This window comes from Typopeltis vanoorti, chromosome 22 (genome assembly GCF_054136105.1).
Source record: "Typopeltis vanoorti isolate ZY-2024b chromosome 22, IOZ_Tvanoo_1.0, whole genome shotgun sequence".
Lineage (NCBI taxonomy): Eukaryota > Metazoa > Arthropoda > Arachnida > Uropygi > Thelyphonidae > Typopeltis > Typopeltis vanoorti.
This window is the reverse complement of record NC_143570.1, coordinates 86,327,395-86,343,909: the sequence shown is the minus strand read 5'-3', so window position 1 is coordinate 86,343,909 and position 16,515 is coordinate 86,327,395. Positions and strand designations below refer to the sequence as shown.

The 16,515-nt window shown below is 32.7% G+C and overlaps 1 protein-coding gene across 1 annotated transcript in view; it reads right to left on the bottom strand.

Annotated features, from left to right (window-relative positions):
- The window catches only part of Rcd-1 (Required for cell differentiation 1), a 105,415-nt gene extending 93,253 nt beyond the window's left edge, over positions 1 to 12,162 (bottom strand). The window contains exons 1-2 of the mRNA XM_090411911.1: positions 12,034 to 12,162; positions 2,580 to 2,698 (exon numbers count right to left, since the gene is read on the bottom strand). Coding sequence (XP_090268037.1) covers positions 2,580 to 2,698; positions 12,034 to 12,057 — 143 coding nt within the window. The 5' untranslated portion in view covers positions 12,058 to 12,162. The remainder of the gene's footprint in view (positions 1 to 2,579; positions 2,699 to 12,033) is intronic.
- Positions 12,163 to 16,515: the final 4,353 nt, after the last annotated feature.

Below are 16,515 nucleotides of genomic sequence, written 5' to 3'. Positions count from 1 at the left end.
GATAAAATAAAGAAGTAGAAGTAAATAAAAGGTTCTTAAGGGTAGGAGTTAAGTGGATAATTTTTATAAGTGAGCAAGAACGTAACAAATTTTATAGTTAGCTGAAAGTGAAATCAGCAGTAATAATAGAAGGAAAATTAAAGTTACAATCGGATAAAGTAAAAAGCTGAACATTCAAGGAAGAATTCTGAATAAGCCCAGCTGGTCTAGTATTGCAGCTTATTTCCGATTTGCCCTAAAGAGAACCTCACAGTGTTTTAATTAATTTATGAGTAGTAATAAGGATGGTTGAAGTGCCCTAATTGATGTCAAGAATTCTGAAGCGTAATTGATAGTGCTTTAAGTATAACTGCGGATAAGTTTTGTAGATGTGTTTTTATTCTTTAAGTGTAATAAGTAAATTCCAGAGGTTTGCTCACAACATAATAGATGTTCTAGGAACCATTTCCGGTAAGGTCTATCATAGTGTATTATTAACTTTAACTGTGGAAACCCTTCGTGATTGAGAGTTGGAGATAGGAATTGTTTGAAAGATATTTTCAGCTATTAGATCCTGTAATATTTTAAACTTATAGCATGACTGAAAAATGTGTGAAAACTAATTAGATTGGATGTTCTATTATATTCATTTAAGTGTAAAAACTTTATAACCCAGAAGCTAAGAAGGTGTATGTGAAGACTTGGAAGATTGTGCTAATGTAATTGACTTGACTTAATGTTTGACTTATTTCTATTGTTTAAAATTAGAAGTAAAATTTATGTAAGTGTTATATGACCTATATTAAATGCTTTATTTGTTAACCTAACTGTTGTATTTGCCTGAAATTCTTTTTACTGCACCGTTCACAAAAATTCGAATCTAGCGGGAATCCCAAAGAGAGAAAATAAATACTTCGGCCTGAATGAATGAAAAGACTGCTAACTAATTTTGAATTGATCCTACTATTTCATATAGACTTATCTAAGGATAGAGTGGCACAGTATAATAGAAATTTCTCTACCCTTAGATCAGTGATCAATTTACAATTAGTTTTCCCTTATTTTATGAAAGTGACTTAACAAGATGGCGGATTCGAACATCAAGAGAACAACATCACGACAGTAGTATTTACCCCCTTTATCAAGATGAGATCACTACTAAGATCTGAAAAACCTCAACATAGTCTACTTCAATATCTGGGTGCTCATCAACTATGGTGAGACTGCCAGTCATTTTATTATGGACAGACAAAAAAATCAATTGAACACGTTCGAGATATTGAATACCATAGAAATGAAGCCTCAGCTTTGTCATCACACGTGCTCTAATCTGATGACCCACGAGATGCTTCGCAAATGAGATATCAAGTTTTATGAGATAATTCATAACTCTTACACTGTTGCTAATGATATAAACAGAAAGAAAAATATGGGAATCATTGGAAATAGTATTAAATCCTAAATATTAACCAAAGTATTAACTTATCAGAATACATCCTAGCCTTCATTAATCGAGAACATTCACGTGAATGCGTAAATACATAGAACGTTCAGAGCAATAAGTTTTAAAAAATAACTTCTGTCTCTTCTGAATAACAGCTGTCACCTTTGTTATACAAAGGTCCTTACTGTTTTGTTTACTAGTTTATTTACACTAGAAGAAATCTTATGCAACTGGTATGAAACATCGAGTTACTAAGTAAATAAATGTTATCAACTTATTCGAGTGTTCTGCCTTATAAACTTTCATTAAATATACACACACACACACACATTAAGTATCTATTAAATCAATATTAAATAACTTAAATATCTGTTTAATCAATAGAAATATACCCAAATTAAACAGTTCATCTGCATCTTTTAAAAAATGTGTATCACTAAATTTAAAAGGAAAAAAAAAAAAAACTTTAGTTAGCTGAATAGTTTGTTCCTAATTTTTTTCACATTAGCTATGAAGATCAAATTAGTTATAATTACAAATAGGAATTTATATAATTTAATTGGAAGCTGCAACAACTAAAGCTAACGAAAACTACACCAGACAACTTTAGCAGTTAAACTTCAAACTGAATAGTCAAATTCCTGATATCTATCCTTGGTTGAGAGGGGAGGGGGGGTATCATATTTTGTGTATGATACAAAATATGATAGTACTACATGCAAAAGGTTACTCCATTACTCTGCCTTGATTTTGAGGAAAATGAGAAGAGTAACAAAACATGTCAAAATTATGTATTACAGTAACTTGTAATGTATAATTGTAATATCTAGTTAGTTTAAATTTAATAAAATTTGGAACATAAACAAGAATATGGCCATGATACTTCAGAATTATTCTGATTTCAAATGAATCGTTTTTATGAGTAAAATGTGGCAGAATAAAAATAATTCAGATTGATAGTAGCAATTCCGTACTGGCTAGATGGAATTTAATGAAATTTACTACTTGGAATCTCTTAAAACTATCGCTTTAATATTGGTTTTACATGAACCCTGCTGTGTACAATATAATAAGCTAAAAATCGATCAAAGTTTCATAAACTGCACAACTTTTTTTTTTTTTTTTTTTGATACTAGAGTAATTTTTTAATTGATACCTGAGCTCCAAAAGGGCATTTTCTCTAGTCTCACTGCGTGATAATTCCACAATCCACTGGTATATTTTTTCCCTATCCACAGGCTGTAAAGAAGCATGCTGGGGAACAGTGATCATTCTCTATAAAAAAAAAATTTAAAAAAAAAAAAAAAAAAAAAAAAAAAAAAAAAAAAATTAGTACATAATTTTGTGCATAAGCCACATGGAGAAATGAACCAAAATGCACTTATCCACTCAAAAACAAAACTTCTGTTACATAGTGAACAACCATACTTTATGCACGGTGGGGTGGCTTAGAACTACAGCGAAAGTAATTAAGGATATAAAAGGTCAGTGTAGTACTTGGGTTACAACTTCTACTCTATTTTAAAAATAAAATCCTTATGAGTTTCAGTATGGAAAACTGATAGAGAATGTACTTTATATCAGATTTAAGTTGTGCTATCATGCTGAATGACTTTACAAGGTTTAATGAAATAACAAAACTACTTTAATTAAGCTCATTTGTTGTATAATGAAACCTGTGGAGCATTCATAACTAAACATACACACCTAACTACAGTAATCAGATTTTTTTTTACTATCCCTAAACTCTGGGAAATTGTCATCCTAAATTGTGTGAAATAATTTATACATGTTATCTCATTTTAATGTAATCTTTATATTTCATTATAATTAGAAACTTTATAGTTTCTATATTCAGCTTTGAAATAATGTTGGATTCAATATCCACTTAATTTGAATAATGTAATCTTTTTTTTTTTCTCTCCAGATATATTTTAATTTAATTCTATAACACTACTGCACACATAGAGAGATTCCATTGTAAGCATGTGCTCTAACTATGTGATTCCTAATATTGTTTGAATGAACTGTATTTAGGGCAAATGGTCTTGAAATTCACACTTGCTCTTGTTATCATTCAGGGAGTGAGAGGTATGACTGAAATTGGATTAGCGGAATAATGAATTACTGATCATTTAAAACTATATATTTAGAAATTTATGTACGTTTAATCATACAAATACATTTATTTTACAAATGATATTCTATCTTTTTCAATTTAGCTACTTGAATATAAATTCTACCCTACAGTTCTTCTTTATGAACTGTTCAATAACATAGTCATAAAAAGTTGGCTGTAACTTAATTCTCCCAAGCAACACACACACACGCATGCACACGCGCACACACACGCACACACTTGTAAAGGCTGGCTGAAGCCTCACTGGCCTAGAGGTACTTTGACTGCGTATGGACTTGTGTTTAAGACGACGTGAAGAGAGCGGAAATGGCTATGAGTGCACATGAAATCACAGTGCTGCAGCGAGGACCTGAAAGCTTCTACAACCGAGCAAGTCAAGGTAGCTTTGATTAGACGACCAAGCACCGACCTTCGATACACAACGCAAAGCTCAATTATTTCTGCGCAAGCTTAAGACGTCTTCTGTCTACAAAAATAAAAGCCTAAATGGAATGCTTATAAATACATGCATTTATTAACAAATAAATATTACTTCTTTCTCAATTAATGAGCATGTGCAGCAAACAGAGAATTCGTCCCTGACTGTACTGACAATGTTCTATGATACTTAGGACAAAATATTTACTTATTAAAAAATCTTAATACTGTGGTTACATGTGTATGTTTAGTCGTTAATTAAGCTCAAAATGATAATGTATTAATTGCAGTAGTTAAATTATTATGTATGAATTTTATTCAGCAGTATTTTTATTACTGCAGGTAATGTTCAATATGGAATAAAAACTTGAGTAACTCTTTGGGGGGAGGGGGGACTTTCAAGAATTATTGAAATATTTCACACGAAATATTACATATAAAGATTCAACTTTCAGATTATATTGTAGGTGAGCAACATCTTTCTCAAAGCAGAGAAAAAGACAACAGGTAATAACTAGACATATAGGAACATAAGACATACATGACAATTATGTCTTATGTTTTTTTATGTTATTTATTAATTAATCACAAGTAATACGGTATCCACATATTAAGATCTGGCATAAAAAGAGTGATTGTAAAGATGTTACCTAAAGAATTAAACATTATCATCATTATCTGACACCTCCAGGAAGTCAAGAACTCATCAAGGGAGGCTATAAATCATCCAAACCATATGCAACCATAAAACTATTTTCAATATGGATTTGAGCTCAAAGTTTGTCAAAGGCAGTCCCAAAGTATTTCAGTGACAAAAAAGTGCCAAGCTTTAACAAACTGAATGAAATATACAGGTGTAAGCAGACAACATATCGATCAAAAAACTTTTTCATACAGAATTTTCAGCCAGATTTGTAGCTATTGTCAATACTTTACAATGTTTTTCATTTCATATAGATGAAAAATGTTAAAAATACCAAGCAATTTTAAACCTGGTTTTACTCCATTTCCCAACAGACAAACAAGTCAAGTTTGCACCTGCAAGTGTTGCAAGTCTAGCTGATCCTACAGGTAGTGCAAGACCAAGGCAACTCGTGGTAAAGGTGGCATAAGCTCTGATCATAATCTTTATATTTACCCTTAATGTCAAAACTTCTCCTAGAGGAGATGTATGATGTTTTGTATTAAAGGCAAGGGGCCACTACCCAGACCGGTTTCAACCTTTATTGAGGTCTCATCAGTGGGAGCCAGGCTTGAAATACCAAGATTTTAGTAATACAGAGCCTGCAACACTTGCAGGCACAAACTTGACTTATTTGTCTGTTTGTTTACTTGGGAAATGGAGTAAAACCAGGTTTAAAATTGCTTGGTATTTTTAACATTTATTATACCCAAGGTAAAATACTTTCTACATTTATATCTCCTCCTGAGATTTTTATTTAATAAGGTTAAAACACCTTATGGTAACTTGTTCTGGTAAAATACTTAAGCTCTGTATTACTAAAATCTTGGTATTTCAAGCCTGGCTCCCACTGATGAGACCTCAATAAAGGTTGAAACCTGTCTGGGTAGTGGCCCCTTGCCTTTAATACAAAACATCATACATCTCCTCTAGGAGAGGTGTTTTGACATTAAGGGTAAATATAAAGATTAGTGATCAGATTATGCCACCTTTACCACGAGTTGCCTTGGTCTTGCACTACCTGTAGGATCAGCTAGACTTGCAACACTTGCAGGCGCAAACTTGACTTGTTTGTCTGTTTGCTTACTTGGGAAATGGAGTAAAACCAGGTTTAAAATTGCTTGGTATTTTTAACATTTTTATACCCAAGGTAAAATACTTTCTACATATAGATGAAAAGAAAAAAAAAAAAAAATCAGAACACTTAAAATGTAAGCACATGACAATGTATGATATTCAATGCAAGAGGATAGCTCCAACAGCAATTATCAGAATTTAAATAAATAAATTTAAATAATTATTAATTTATAAAACAGGAATGTGGAGTGTGGTTCTGGATAACTTTCCAAAACTGTCAAGGTTTAAAAGTTGTTCTTATTGAGGTTCAGTCTGTGGAAGTGGGCTTCACAAATTTCTATAGCCTTTCAAGTAGACTATTTCTGTGTAGGAAACCAGATTTCTCACTCATAATAAAACATAATCCTGATGTTCAAAATTAATCTGAGTTAAACAACCCATCCATCTATTAAACAAGAGGAAGAGAATGATGTTTATCTTTCAGAGAGTTTAAAAAGAAATTTAATTATCGAACTGGATGGAAATGTACTTGTAGGTTTATTTAGCAAAGACTACACAAAGAAAGCTGTGAAGCCCCACATCCACAGACTGAATCTCAACAGTTTATCAAACTTTTTTTGGGAAGTCATCCTAAGCAGTACTCCTCATTCATATGTTTCATGAATTAATAATTGTGTAAATTTATTTCTCTAAATTCTAATAGTTGTAGATTGAGCTATCCTCCTTCAGTGGATAGCATACATTGCAATGCGCTTACATGTTAAGTGTTCTAATTTGTTTATCTCTTTTCATTTGTATGCACTGGCAATGACTAAGAAATCTAGCCAAAAATTCTACAAGTATTTTTCCATTACTGAAGTTTATCATTTAGCTTACATGAATTCAGGAAGACTATAACAGGCCAATAGAATGTTAGGTATGCTGATACAGAGTTGAAGAAGCTGTATGCAATAAAAAACTCAACAAGAAAAAAAAAAAAAAACAGCTCAATACTCAAATGACTGATAATAGTGGTCTGTTTCTTTCAAAAGCATGCAATCTTCTATTATTAAATTAATTATATCTAATCAAAGATTTCAATGGTTTTTTTTAATTTTAAATGTATTTTTTAATTTTCGCATGTCTCACCACCCACAAAAGGTTGTAAACCTATTGTAAATTTAGTATTGATGTGCTAAGGATTTTTTCCATAATTCTTCATGCTTCTGTTATTTTTTACATCATTCAGAAATCCTGCTCTAGAGACCAAACATGGAACTTTTTCAAGTCTCCAATAAATAGAGCTTAACCCCAGGTGATGAAATCCTTCTCACTAAATGAGAACTACAAACATTCATGCCTTATGACAGGCATTGAACATGCAGCCTGTTGGTTGCAGAGCAGTATATTAACCATTCAACCAATCAGGCCTACATAATACCACTGATTATTTGAAAGTGGAAGTTCCAATTTTAAATTCCATGTTTTGACTTGAGACCAGGGGTTTTAGCTATAACTAAACAGATGAGTAAAAACAAAACAAGATTAGCATAAAAATGTTCTGTTAAAAAAATAGCAGAAATGCAATGGACAATTCGAAGCACATTTGATGAGTGACATGTATGATGCAAAAGGCTACATCAATCTGAGTTCTGTTGGACAGAGGTACATGTGGAATTACTATACTGGTGATCATGATGATTTAAAGGAATGAAGTGAGCAGCACTTCATTTCTTAGAACTTCTAAGAATTTCTTAGGAGTATACATCAGCTGGATATAAATGGATGAATAAAATCATTAAAAGCAGGAGGTTCATGAAAGGAAAACACTGTGGAAGTAATACGAGATATGTGATAAGCAAACTCATAGTACAAGAGGCATGTTTAAGAAGGCAAAATTAAAGTATTAGTAGAAATCAGTTGAATAAGCCAAAGAATTCTATATATAGTATGCAAAAGGAATAACTATGTTTAAAAAATTTTAACAAATGCATACAATATATAGCAACAATAGTAGGCACAAAATGACAAATTACTGACACCCCCCCCCCCCATGGATGACATGCAGAGGCAAAAGATCACAGTAAAAGGAATGATCTTTTCATCTAGCTATATACTATCCAGGTAGCAATAATATTATTAGAGATGTTTTTGCCAGTATTATTCCATGAAAGAACCAGATAATATGAGCAAAAACATTTCTAATGTCCTTTCTCCATGGAAGTCTATGCAATGATAGCAATAATAAGAATTATTAATTAAAATATATAATGACAATTGTAATAATAATATAATATTATATATAAATTATATAGTACTTATATAATATTAATAGTAACAGATGAACTGGAGCCGTTCACAATAATATAAAATTTTTATTATCATCTTTATGTGAATAGTGCAATGGGATTAGATAGGACAACATCTTCCTCTTGTGCCTTATCCCATCTATTTGGGGGTCTGCCTTTTACATGATGCAACGTTTATGTGCACAATTCCAACTGACTTGTTGCAGAGCCTGATGTTGGAGGGGGGGGGAGTATTTTATATCTGTAGAAGTGTGTGTACACAGGGATGGTTTACCTGCTCTGAGAGACGAAAAACCCCTGTTTAGGGAGAAAAGCCCTCCATCTCTGTGCGAAACCAGCTAACTCACCTTTAATTGAAAGAGGCCAGATAAAGATTCTTCACATCATGCACAGGAATCGAACCCAGGACTTTCCGACCAGAGGGCTTCATCTAAACCGACTGAACTATGGAAGCTTTATTAAATAGGACAACATCATGTGCATTAAATCAATGTACAAGAGAAATGATATTGGAAGAGGCTTTGTGCAAGAAAGGTCTTGCCTTTATTCATTTTCTTTTTTATGATCAAGTGACAGATAAGCTGGAAATAGTAACATCATGTTCTTTTTAGTATTTGCAAAAGGCATCCAAAAAAATACTACAGGAAAGATTATTGCATAAATTGAAGCAAAGGGGAATGATCGACACTTCAAGATGATAAACAGGCATCGGAGAGTGGCATATGTTAGTGCAAAATATAGGGGTCTCCTTTGACTACTGCTGTTTAATTTCTGTGTTAGTGATACCAAGGAGAGTTAGAAGAATTTGTTGTATATAATTGTAATGACAGTCAAAATGGCTAACACTAATCTTAACTCTGCAAATTCTCCTGCAAGTCTGCCTGTTTTGAAAGTTGAGAAATAAGTTGATTCAAGGAGCAAAAATCCTTTTATCTCCATATGAAAAGAAATATTCAATATTCAAAATGTTTGCTCAGGATGTTAGGGTGAGGAGGGCTAGGATCTAATCAATAGGGGTACATATTGTTAAAGTGGTACAAACAGATCAAAAGGATTTAAAATGTTTTAAATCTGTTAAAAAAAATTTCATGATTTAAAGAATGGAAGAATTCTGAAAATCAGTGACCACTGACACTCTGTAGAATGTGCAAGCAGCACAAAATAAATGTCTAAGCGAAGAATCATTAACCATCCTAACTGCTCCTAAGTCAAGTATTTTTGGGAGCTTTTAGGTGCACAACACCAAATATAAGAACACTATTTAATGGATGGGCATATTATTATTATTATTTGACACCTCCAGGGAGTCCAAAAACTCAGAGGGAGAGTGTGCCAACAGCATTGAACAATTGGTCCCCTTCCAACTACTAACTGCGCTCAAACTTACTTAACTGAGCCATTAGTACCAGAGGCTCTACCAATCGACCAACCTTTGCCGGCTGCATATTTATGATTTGTATGGAGTTAATGCTATTCAGATAGAGTAACAACTTAAGGAAAACCCAATTTCTTGGACTGTTGAAGAAGAAATATTTGTAATAAATTTATTCCAAGAAAGATCACCTCCTCTAACAAAAAAAAAGAAATAATAAATAAAATTGCATCTTGTCTGGAGATTGGGTATCATCAAAAATAATGCTGGAGGACGTGTTCTGTTTTGTGAGGAAAAAGTTCAGATTGAGTTTTACTGAAGCTGAAATTATCAAAGTCAGCAGCACCCCAGTGAAGAATGATTTGGAGATCTGAATTTGAATCTAGAAGTTGATATTTTGAAAGTTTACTTCATATATGTAGTTCAAGTGCAAGGTTTGCCAAATGAGAAAAAGAAAAGCACTGTAATTGTACAGCAAAAGGGCTGGATTTGCATTCAACTGGAAAAGGTAACTGATATACAGAAAGGAGCGAGACTTGTAAAATCCTAGCATCAGCTGCAAATTTTGAGGATAGAGATCCATCCACCATCATATGTGCCATGTAACCTGGTGAAAGCTGAAAATTCGGTTGCAAAATTCAGAAGACAGACCAAATGATGGATACTTACTTAAAAGGACCTTTGTGTAAAATAATCAAATGCCTCAAAGATATCAAAAGTAACCACTTGAGATTACCTGAATTTTTCCCATGGTCATTATCCAACGGTATTTTACATATGAACATGCTCCAGTTGATCGAAGTAGTGGAATCCATACAGGGTTATTAGTTCACAGATTTCGGAGTGGAAATGAACCGTTGATAGCTCCATCTTCAAAAAGAACTGAAGGGAAAGTTGGACGGTAAGTTAATGTTAAGTCTCCAAAACTAGATGACTGAAAATTAAATTGACATTAACCCCATGACCTATACGAAATCGTTAAAAGGAGCACGCATGAAACAAATACAGGTAGCCCTCGTATAACACGGTCTTATACAATGCTGTTTTGATATAACGCGGTCTAGAAATTGTAGTATCCCTTGTTCAATGCAGTTTTGATATAACGTGGTCTACAATTTCTAGTAATCCTTTATTTATTTTTTCATATTTTTCACCGTGGGACTTAAAAATCAAATTTTATCTTCGTTAAATTTGTGTCTGCCCGTATCGCGCAAGTAGTTATAAGTATTGAATTTAGTTTTATTGCATCACTGAATAAGGTACTGTATGGAGGCTTTTGCAGTCTGTGTCATTCTCAACAAATAGTGCAATTAGATACATGGAATAAAAACGGTGCTAAGTAATAAATCACATGTCTCCTCTCACAGAAACTATGTTGTATAGACTTAAGCAAAACCATATGTTGCACTGAAACACAGTATCTAACTAAAAACTATTGTCCAATTTTTCAATTATGAAATAGGTGTTTGTTTTATTGCATTTGAAATTCTCGATGTCATTATGACAGATCACAAAAGACTAACTTAAAATAAAAGACTACCAAGAATTGAAACATGCCATATAATGAATGTGTGAGTTCACCTGCCACCTCAGATGCAAACAAGAAGCCATAAAATTCAACAAATGTTGAAATGTTTGTGTGAGTTGAGCCAGTCAGTAATGAGCAGTTCCATCGGAACGATAAATGACACCCTGTTATGAATGTGTTAAAACTAATAGTAAATGTTGTTATGACAGTTTCAGATGTTATGGAATTCGATTGAAGAAAATTAGCATTTCAACTCAACACTTGTCGGTTGCTTTTGTCTTTGGGTCGCGCGATCTTTTGTTAATACCGCACCAATTATATGCACGTCTTTATAGCTACTGTCTTGTGTAAAACAAAATTCAGCTTGTACGTATTCTAAAAATTAAAAAAAATTGAATAATTTATAAGCGTATAAAAGGATATCACCTGTAAATCGTTGACATGCCAGCAAAATTCTCAGACGTGAACTTCTGGCACGGGTGCCATAGGTTCGCCATCTAGGGTTTACTGTATAAAGTGTTTATTATTGAAAATTGTCTTCGTTTTCTGCCAGGAAAGCACATTTAAAATCATAAGTGTGTTATTCTCAAGCTGAGCAGTTTATTTTCTGGTGAGTTACATACATATGAGAATTATACAAATATCCAAGAGATTTCAAGTGGTGACGACCTCCGGCCACTTAAAGAACATCTACGAAATGTTATTTCTGAAGAAAGTGATGACGATTAAAATATGCGCTTTATTTTATTGTCTAAAACTTTTATGTATTATGTGCAATGAAATTTATGTACAATTTATAATTTTATACTACGTATTTGTCTCATATTCATGTTTTCTTAACTTGCGTGAATTACCTGAATTAAATAAAACATATTTTTGTTGTATGTCATTGTTGTTTATATAATTTAACACAAAAAAAAACTATTTCGGAACCTAACCTTACTTTTTCTATGTGATCTAAATCTCGTATAACGCGGCATTTCTATGGAACCTAACATCCGCGTTATACGAGGGTTACCTGTATTACTTTATATGTTGCAAACAGAAAATGACTTAACGCGCAAAGATATACATGAAATGTATCCTATTTAAATCAGTATATTTACCTGCTGTCCACCCAGAGTGTTCATATGGTAAAATGAAGCGTCCACGTTTACTTTTTAACTGAGACACAACTTAAATAAAATTATGTAAGTCAGTGTCTGATACACACTGACAAAAAAACGATATCGAAGTACATAACAAACGAAGAGCAGATATCAATAAACGGAACACACTAGTAAACTCCGCGCAATGTTATAAATTACACTATATAGCCCAAATACGCATCCCAATATAGGGAAAAAAAAAGGGGGAGGTAAGAAAGTAAAACTATTAATAGGAACTGATGAAAGGAACACAATATATATAATTTAATTAAAATGTAAATAAAGCTGTAATTTTAGTGCTAACAATAACCCAAACTTGCCAAACTAGATGACTGAAAATTAAATTGACATTAACCACATGACCTATAATAAATCGTTAAAAGGAGCCACGCATGAAACGAATATTACATTATACAGTATTTTGCAAACATAGTAGCAAACTATGTTTGCTACTATGTTTAGTATAGTAGCAAACTATGTTTGCTACTATACTTTGGGTTTTCGATTTTCATATAAGGAATGAATATTTCAAGGATTCCTGGTCTTAGGAAGAATAGCCGAGAAGAATGAACAATTTTTTTTATGCTTAAACTAACTTTTGTTTTTTTATGGCATTCGAGTTTATTAAAATAAATAAAAATTAATACGTCATTCAAATATGCTTTTAAATTGCTGCGTCCATCGATATTTTCGACACTGAAAACTAACCCATTCAGGGTTAGTTTCTCAGGAGACTTTGGTGTCACTCAAATCCGATGATCAATATATATTTCAAGTCAAGATACTACGAAATGTTATTAGAAATTCCTCCAGGAGAGGTGCTATGCATTAAGGGTAAATACTAAGATTAGTGATCAGAGCTTATTCTACTTTTACCAAGAGTTGCCTTGTCTTGCACTACTTTGAGGGTCTGCTAGACTTTCAATACGTGCAGGCGCAAACTTGACTTGTTTGTTTGCTTACTTGGGAAATGGAGTAAAACCAGGTTTACAATAGCTTGGTATTTTTAACATTTATACTTTCTACATCAATAACTTAAGTTATAAAGCAACTTTGCAAATTTCACTGTACTTCTAGTCTAGCCTTTGGTCTGTTTTGCAGAGTGAAAAACCGGGACACATTCTTATGAGGTTAAATCACCTTCAGATTTTAGAACACAGGTTCTCCGGGTGTAAGATTTCTAAATAATTCCAGGATTTTCAATGATTCTGATTAAGACTTTCAAAAGATCCAACTAATTGTCTCAAATTTAATTCTTAGAGACCAAACATCATGATTCAAGCAGAAACTGAAAGATCACTCAGGGTAAAACAAGAATCTTTCACATATCCGAGGTTTGCACTTGTCTTAGAAACCAATATACATATATTTCTTTTATTTCCTGGTTATGTGATTGTTAAATTTTGAGTAGACTGAAATGAATATGTCGTACCCGTATGTTTTCAGGCTGGTTTACTTATTTTAGGGTAAAACCCAAATGACAGCGTGGTACCAGGTTCATGTAATGATTTATTTCATCGGATGGTTAACTATAATTGAATCCTATTTACAACTGTGCACAGACGTATGAAGTAGTAACAATGCTGGCTTTCTGGATAGAAAACGTGAAAAGATTTTTAAAAACGTACGAAAAAATTTTTGTAATGACTGCAAGTTACACGCTGAGTTTGAGTGATATCTTTTGAAAACTGAAGAATCTAGCTGAAATCAACTTGAGTGCAAAGAAGATCGACTAACTCGAGAACCGACTGAAAAAGAAAGTTATTCCAATCGATGACAAAAATTAAACTCACGTTGTCACCGAATATGATCAAGCTTCTCAACTCCATGAGTCTACTCAGGAATCAGGGTCAGACAACAGAATTTTCGATTATATTATTAGTATTATTAACAAGGATGTTAATATTTGATTAACACTCTTGCTGTAATGAGTTTCGAATCCATGGTCTCTATTGGTTGAAGAGAGGAAGCGCTACAAGTTGGAAATTTTGAATTTTTAACATTACATAAATATCCATCCTATACCGGAAAGGTAAAAACCTATAGTACGCAAGTACCAGCACAATTTGGATAACTGAACGGATTTGTATCGATGATAAATGCAATGCAATATCTTTATTTATAGTATTCAAATCATATCTGTTTACCTGATCTCAATTAACTTCGAAATTGCAACACATCATTCCAGGTTTTCAACAGCTTCCTACAAATCTGAAAATTAAAACCAATCACTAGTTATACTCAAAATTAAAATAGTGTATAGTACTGTCTATATATGACTCTTTTTATGTCAAATTCTTGTCATCAAATTGTTGAGTGCAAAGAGGCATGAGCATTTATAAATAGAGAAACGAATTTCATACACCACAAGAGCGCAATTGGCAGAACAACGGGATGCTGCGCACTTCGATTCGAAAATCTCAGATCAATTCTTGTCGTAACGACATAAATCTTTATATCGGCTTCTTCAGTTGAAGGCGAGTTAGCCGAACGTAATAGGAAGATTTTATTTCCTAACAGATACTTGGGTTTTCCGTTCTTGATACAGGCGAATCAGCCATGAGAACACACGCAGCATTTACAGAAAAAAATACTGCTATTGTAGTGGCAGAATTGTTGCTATGTGTTACTGGAAGATTAAGTAGGGAAGGCGGGGGAATTGTGCTCATGATATTCATACTGTTGAGAAATTTAGTATATTAGGAATTACTAGTGATAACACTGTTTTCAGCGCTTTATTCCATAATAATTATTAACTTTATTGCAGCTAAGTTACATCTGAAAGAAAATAATTTTACATGCATTACGCAAATGATTAAAAACATTTCAGTTCAATGCGATCACAATTTCAGAAAGGCTGGTTTAAAATTATGCAAAGCATTTGTATACCACACATTTTCATGCAATTTCAACGGTATAGAATGGTATACTCAAGATCTTTTTTTTTCCACAATTGATTTACGAGAACTTAATACAGACACCTTGATTATTATGTTCAATGTATTTATTATGATTTTATTTTCACCATCGTGCTTTACCAGTTTCTATGGGTAAAGATTGATTGATGGATGGACTGTAGCGTTCAGTGTTTCCGATGAAACAAAAAAAATCGTTTTCCAGTGTTTTTTTATTCACATGCATCCTGGCATAAAATCAGGGTATCAATTATTTTAATGTTATAAGCGACGTCCCATTTAATAAACGTTAACCTGTAGCATTATTGAATTTTTGCCATTCGTTAATGATGAAGGGCGAAGTATACCTAGGAAAGCTGCTTGCTTAGTTATTTTTAAACTTCTTGTAGAAACCACTGTCTCAGACAATAATATATGCAGTAGATAAACGAGATGGCAGTACTTGCCTGCCTCTCTTCACTTAATATAGTTTATAATTAGTGAGTCTTAGGATAACTATTTCTGATCGGCTACCACTGGAGATTTGAAATACCACCAGTCTCCAAAAGTTAGATAGGACCCAAACGGTCTTCCTAATTCCTCTTATTACATATAGGTATTTCATCAATTTCCTTGTTGGGTGTGATATTCATCTTTATACTATCAAAAATAAATGATCACCGCTCCCGTTTCAAATCCACAATAACGAAAGAATATGAATTTATCAACATTAGTGCAGTTAGTGATTTTTTTTCTCCCATGTGGATTTATTGATATTTTTATGCTGGTACATTCATTAATAATAATTAGACTATGTCCGGAAGGGAAATGCAGCAGAGAGATGCAGTTGCTATTGACTTTGCTCTTAGCTACAAATTTTCCAACTATTCAAAATTTCTGTTACTTGTTACTGGAATATGATAAGGATATATATATATATATATATATATCTTATCAAGTCATTTTCCCAAACAGAGAACTTTATGAAATTTAATTAAGCATGTCACTGCATGAAAACTCAATAACGACATTTTTTTTTCAAGATTCGTTTTGCCTGAATATCACATCTATGGTTATTATTTGGCAGTATTTCAGCATATTCCGGTCTTACATTTGCTAAATCTAAAAAACTACGTATGTTGTGACGCATAATTGTCTTTCTAATAATTAACTTTCGACAGTTAAACCTGTTTACCTGGTGAAAATATCCAAGTCGCGTGCATCCGCAGTCGGCATGACATTTGTGTCATTATTGTGTTCATAATTTAAGCGCATAAAAAAAAAAGCAAAAATGATGAGAAGCATACTAAACTACGATTCTAAAGTAAAGACTTCTAATATTTTTTTAATTGAGAAATTGAAGAAAAAATTGTCCGAATTAAAAAAAAAAAAACAATAAATAAAAAAAAAAAAAAAATTTAAAGCTCTACTAGTTTTAGAAACATGAGAAAATTGACCGATGATATTTTTGATGATGATAGTCTGTATCTGAGCGAGAATGGTAGTGTGAAGCAAGGTATTTGACTGATGGATAGTGCATCTAGTT